Source organism: Nicotiana tomentosiformis, chromosome 6, assembly GCF_000390325.3.
Source record: "Nicotiana tomentosiformis chromosome 6, ASM39032v3, whole genome shotgun sequence".
Lineage (NCBI taxonomy): Eukaryota > Viridiplantae > Streptophyta > Magnoliopsida > Solanales > Solanaceae > Nicotiana > Nicotiana tomentosiformis.
Window position 1 is genome coordinate 140,109,468 of NC_090817.1, and position 6,496 is coordinate 140,115,963.

Genomic DNA, 6,496 nt, shown 5'->3' on the forward strand with positions numbered 1-6,496 from the left:
ACAAAAGGACCGGACGCAAGGACAAAACTAGTCAAAAGAGATAAAACTGACAAAATGACTATATCTTTTTAAAAATGGGGTTGAACCCGATGAAGGTTTTCTATGTATCTCACATCCTGTGAGAATCAAACCCGCGTAGTTCGGTTAAAATAAAAAAAAATATTTTAAAAATTGTGATTTTACACATTAGAACCCTTTAAAATTTTATTTAAAAAATGGGTACTTTATGAAAATTTTCTCTTTCTCCTGTTCAATCAATCTATCCTAAAGCCGGTCAACATTTGAGTAAAGCCTACCAAATAATGTTACATTCAGCACAGAAAAATAAACATGTTGGTCTAAAAAAATTAGTACATGTCCTAGACGGGCCCGACCCCTGTGCCGAGTCCTGCTAAGTCCAATGCACATGATGCAAATAAAGCGTAGCCTACTAGGAATATTCATTGCTTGTGGCTTGTTCTTCTAAGTTTTTAAATCCTAAAGGAGAGTGTATCTAGACCTGGCTTACCCGGACGGACAACCCGAGCCGAAGAGCGTCAAGCGTCACCAGTAGTAGAACATCACTGGCTAGCTAACGGCTCTCCCGCCTAAACATGTGTGACTAAATTCTTCACCAGAAGCTGGTAGGCTAACCGACTTTATCTCAAGACAGAAATTTTGTGATGATGGTAAACAAACACAACATAACTACCTATCAGAAGACTCAAAGGGGTGCGAGAGAGGATACAATTTATATCACAGTTCAAATAAATATTAAAGCGATAAATAAGCGACAAATAGCACATTAGGCTCCCAAACACGACAATATCCAAAACATGATGAAAGCCAAACAAGAATCAATATACAAAGCTCGAATTCTTATTAGTGGGTCCCCAGCAGAGTCGGCAGAGCTGTCACACCTTTTTTTTTCCCAACTCTATTACGAGGTTGAGTTAGAAGAGTTTTTCCAATTGAAGTGACGTTTTGAAAAGGAATTATTTATTATTTAGAGTCGCCACTTGGAATTGAGTTTTGGTGTTCCAAGTCACCTTTCATTTGAATCCCTTATCAAAAGGAAGGTTTGACTCCTAATTTATGGTCTACAAAAACAGAAGGTTGAGTAAGAAATTCTGTTGACCGAGGGGAAGGGGTAAGGCACCCCTCGAGTCCCGTGGTTCTAGCACGGTCGCTTTATTGACTAATGTAAGGCTTAAATTAATTTTTTTGGCTATTCTTGTATTTTTATTGATTATGGCTTGTCTATTACCACTTCACTTGATTTATTATATTTTATTAATTGTGTTCACCAAGATGCGGGACGCACATAAGGTATTTCTTTGAAATAGAATGTTAAACCAAGGTACGGAATGTACATATGGTCAAAATATAATAATTTTAGAATTAAAGGTGTCAAGACATGGAATGCGCACATGGTCCTTTTATTGCTTAAGCATATCAATCCAAGGTTCGGGTATGAACACATGAGCTAATATTTAAAGTACATCTAAAGTTTTTCTAGCGTTTTAGAGTATTTCAAATATTTTTATATTTTTATCATTAATTTTTACTTATTTCTGCGAGTCTTAAATTAGTTCTTGATTCATCTCGCTACCTTATAAATATTTTATTCCTACCATGCTAATTATTTTACTTCTTGCAACGATCATATATACCAAACAAGCTATAATATTTGAACAAACATATATCCCAAACCATTAATCTGTCACAAAGCAAAAAATGAATAACAAATATGAAGTCATCAAACATGGTATGAAACCATCCTTTTACCAAGGCACACGTCAATATGAACAGATTCCATATTCACATGTTGACATTGTGGAAAATATGAAACTTTTATCTTGAAATTTTGTCAACTTACTAATCTTGCTTGATAAAAGTCCTTTGATTAATACATTGACTTATCAAAATACCAATTTATTAAAATTAATTAATATCACCGTCCCAAACTGGATTTACTAATTCAAAACAAGCCTGAGCTTTACAAACTATATAGACTTAACTAATTAAGAATAACATGCTAACCCTCATTATATCTTGCCTCCAAATTCATGAATTAGTATAAAAGTGTTTCTAATATTTTAAATATTACATACAAAGAGGAATAACAAATCTTGAACAGCCTTAATAAAATTATTGAGTTTGCTACTACATAGTTGTTGTATGCTCCGCTTTTTGGATAACAATTTGCACGAGACTAACGTTCTCCTTGTGCATAACAATTTGTTATTTGGTTGAAAGGAAAATAATCAAGGAATATGAGTGACCTTTTGAGTCCCGGAATCTTTTATTAGTAGCTACAGAAACTTGTAGCCACCTTTCTCTACTTTACCAGAGAAAAAAGAGAAGATGGCAAAAAAATAATTTTAACAAAAAACTTACCAATGAATTAAAGGAAATTTCCAGACTTTAAGAAGACATAAATCTCATATATCATGTTTAAACTATACAGAGGAGATTGAGTGTTACCTTTTTTGTAAGATTTCACAATAAAAAAAATATTTACAATCTGCTGAGTTGAACCCGCGAACTTGAAACCACGAAAGATACCTCGATTTTCGACTCGAAACCTAATAAGTTCACCAAATTAACAATTTATCTCCAAATAATTTTTACTCTAAAAGAACCATGCTAATTTTTCTTAGTTGCCGATTTTTTTTTTTTTTTGTCCAATTGCCTCCCTCCTTTTTTCGTTGTTCTTCTCTTTTTAAATAGAAGAATATTAGTCCTTCTCATATCACGTGCCAAGGATTTTTTCAAAAGGGAGTTTTATGTGATATGGGGTTAGAGGCGTGAGGGAGTGGGTAATGGGGCTGAGAGGAGGAAATCGTGGGGGGGAGAGGGGTGAGAAGTTAGGTAACCCATTTTTTTATTAAACATGTTGAATGCAGAGACGAAGCTAGGATTTGAAGTTTATGGGTTCTGAACTTGTCATTGAACAACTCATAGCTCCTTTTGTTACTTAGTTCGCAACTAAACATTTATACATATATAAAGAATTTTCTAATACAAAAATAATGTATAAGTAAAAATTACTGGGTTCATCCGAACCCGTTGGCAGTACTCTCCCTCCGCCCCCGGTTGTATGACTAATTCGACATTCTATGTTGATATTAAGAGCTTTTTATACTTCGAACCAAACAACTCGATTTTAGGGCATGAACTATAGGTCACATACAACTTTACTGTTACTCCAAGAATCTCCTTCGTTCTAATCATGCAAAGGATAAGTGAAAACACTGTTGATCTAGAGGGTAAAAAAAAGACTGAAATAAATGTCACTATTGACTTGGAGCAACTAAAAAGCTGCATGCATTAAAAGTAACTAGTTAAAAACATATTCACTTTATCTACTCTAATTCATTCTACGATACACAAACCAAATAATCTCAGATATTGAGAAGAGAAAGAATCACTGCATAAAATAAAGAAAATAAACTGCATCAGTAGCTTTGAAAAGCAAGTTCCTTAGCCAAACAACTGAGCTAAATCAAAGTTGAGACTACATATATTATTTGATAATCCTACTTAAAGGGCAGAACTGGATTCTGCAATAATTTCCTACAATAATCTCATGAACATAAATTCAATATTATGTTCACTTACAAGTTCCACATAACACCACATCAATGAAACTTATGGGATGAAACATCCTTGACGAAAGCATCAATGTTAATTTCAGAAGATCCACCATTTGCAGTGGCAAAATGACAGATCTTCTGGATTTCTTTCGCTCTTCGCCTCGTCTCCATCACTTCAGCATTTCCAGAATCCATAAACCACTTCAACAGGCTACAGATCTCTTCCCTCGTTATCGAACATTTATCATCTTTTTTCACCCTATAACCAATCTTCCAGTCTTCAACAATTTGCTTACTGTTAGTTTGTTGATCCCAAAATATTGGAAAAGTCAGCATCGGAAGACCTGAAAATGCTGCTTCTTTAGTCGAATTCCACCCACAATGTGACCAAAATCCACCAATAGAAGGATGTGATAACACCCTCAATTGGTCACACCAGGGCACAACCAGACCTTTGCTACATCCATTTTTCTGAAATCGAATATTTTCATCACGTGCCACCCAAAAGAATCGAACACCACTATCGTGCACACCAGCCACGATTTCATCCAATTCAGCACGCGATACAGAGAGGAAACTCCCTTGTGATATGTACAACACAGAATCATTTGGTTGAGCATTTAACCAGTTAATGTACTCTGGTTCATCGACAGAAGTAGTCGAGGAGAGATTTTTTTCGCTAGTGAAGTAAGGTATGGCTGGACCAATTGGATAGACAGGGACAGGAAATTTTTGTTTTAGAGCATCAATAACAGAAGATTCAAGCTCATAGACTGAAGTAAACAAAAGATATTGTGCTTTAGATACTGTAGAGAAGATCTCCATTGTTACATCCAATAATTCTTGCCCCTTTCCATGCATTGGTGTAGGAAGATCTAAAACGCGAATAGAAGGAATTCCAGGAATATAATCAACCTGCTCTTGTAGTTTTCCTGTACATGAATAATGATAATCATGTAGATTTAAAAATATGTAAATAGAAATGGTTAATCAATAGCTTTCTCTTGGATGACATATTCCAATTACGAAGGCAGATTAACCTCATCACCGGTGCACAATGCATCCTGCGTTAATGCATGGTCGGGAAAGGGCCGCTCCCTAAGGGGTCTGATGTAAATAGTCTACCCTAATGCAAGCATTAATGGTTGCTTCCATGACTATTTAGAGTAAATAACTGGTGTAACGCAAAACGAATGCTTCCTTTGTTCCACTTTATATGACACTATTTTCTCTTTTAATTATATTTAAAAAATAACGATACATTTATATAAGATATAAATTAATCAGATCTACTCAGACCAAATAACTGGTTGTTAAGCAAAATAATGCTTCCTGAATTCTACTTTATAGGGCACTATTTCCCTTTTTTTAATTATATTTAAAATTGAATGATACATTTCTAGTTATATTTGAAACTTTTTGACTTTAAACTTCCATTTTACTCTCAGCAAGCCATAAAAATATGTAACGCATGTTCAAGACCACAATTTCTAAGAAAATATTTTGTACTTACCAAAAGTCTCTTTCTTACACTCTCTACCTAATCAAACATAATAATCATTTGAAAAAATAAAACAAAAATGAAAATGAAATACCTGACAAATTGGCTTTAAGATGCTCATTTTGAGCAAGAAGATCCATGTGATGAAAAATATCGAACACGGTCGCCGACATCGGAAAAAATGAAGCCACCGGAATATTCCTCCGACTCCCAATTCTTGTAACCCAATTCATATACGTATCATACACTATGACACTCGGTTTCAACGGCCCAAGCCCATCAATCAATTTCTCAACAGGAGCTTCTAGTTTAGTTAAAGTAGCTCTAAGAAATCCAGCAAAATCTTTAGCACGACCAATTTCGGAGGGAATAACGTTAGGTATAGTTGCATATTTGATGTTTTCTGGTAAAGGGTCGGAATTAATAAAACTATGCCACTCTTCAGTTACAATAAAAGTGATGAGTATGTTGGGATGTTTTGTAGCTATGAGTTTGCAGAAATTCATCATAGGATTAATATGGCCTCTACCTGGATAAGGCATTGCAACAATATGACATTTGATTTGTGAAGGAAGTTCCATTTTTTGCTGAATAAAGTGGAAATTAATAAAAGTGAGAATTGAAGGAAAGTGTTTGAATAAAAATGGTGAGTTGCTTGGTTTGTGCAACCTTATAATATAACAGTGTTGATGAGGGGAGATGGTTGTGACAAGTGGATAGGAAAATTATAACGTGCCAATGACGATGGAATTATGGTCCCAAAAATTTATGCTTTATAATAACTAAGGGCAAAGATCATATTTTGCCGGCATATATTTGCGTCTGTTAATTAGTTATAACTAATTTACAGAAGTGGTAGTTAGGTGTATATTTCCTTCTTGGTTGCTTAAGTGAGTAGTATAGCAGTAGTTACATCTTTATTTATATAGAAGGTTAGTCTTGTAATCATTTTAAGTTTTCACTAAATGAAGCTCTGTTTTCTCTCATCCACAGATAGAGAGCACTTCTCTAGATCCTTCGATTCCTCTATTGAAGGCCAAGCTTGAGCTCATCTCTGATCTTCATTATGGTATCAGAGCAAGAGATCTAGATAGTAGTGAGCTGCGGATATTGATTCCAGTTACTGCAATTCTAGTTTATCTAGAGATCGACGACATTTCTCGTTCGAGCGAGGGTTCAATATTTTATGCAATTAATTTTTTCGTCTCCTTCTGCTTTCAAATTGAATTATCTACGAAGTTTAGAATCTAAGTGAAGAAATAGCAACTTGATCGATTTTCGAAGTCCATGGCAATTGAAGAACAAATTCACTACAACAAAAAAAAAGTCTTTAGCGGCAATAAAAAATACTTTTAGCGGCAATAGATATTGCCGCTAAATGATTTACCGGCTATTCATTTTTGACCGTGGTTGCTGG

General features: G+C 34.7%; 1 protein-coding gene across 1 annotated transcript; it reads right to left on the minus strand.

Moving 5' to 3' along the window:
- Positions 1 to 3,448: 3,448 nt before the first annotated feature.
- LOC104090534 (UDP-glycosyltransferase 87A1-like) lies at positions 3,449 to 5,940 on the minus strand. Its single transcript, XM_009595652.4, has 2 exons — positions 5,174 to 5,940; positions 3,449 to 4,510 (listed from the first exon to the last, which is right to left on the minus strand). Exons 1-2 carry the CDS (start codon positions 5,658 to 5,660, stop codon positions 3,624 to 3,626), a joined length of 1,374 nt encoding a protein of 457 aa, XP_009593947.1. The 5' UTR covers positions 5,661 to 5,940; the 3' UTR covers positions 3,449 to 3,623.
- Positions 5,941 to 6,496: the final 556 nt, after the last annotated feature.

Excerpts from the sequence above, each read along its gene's own strand:
- LOC104090534 (XM_009595652.4), bottom strand. The coding sequence starts at position 5,660 with ATGGAACTTCCTTCACAAATCAAATGTCATATTGTTGCAATGCCTTAT. Across the intron at positions 4,511-5,173 it reads TCTTAAAGCCAATTTGTCAG|GAAAACTACAAGAGCAGGTT; the intron begins GTATTTCATTTT and ends ATTCATGTACAG.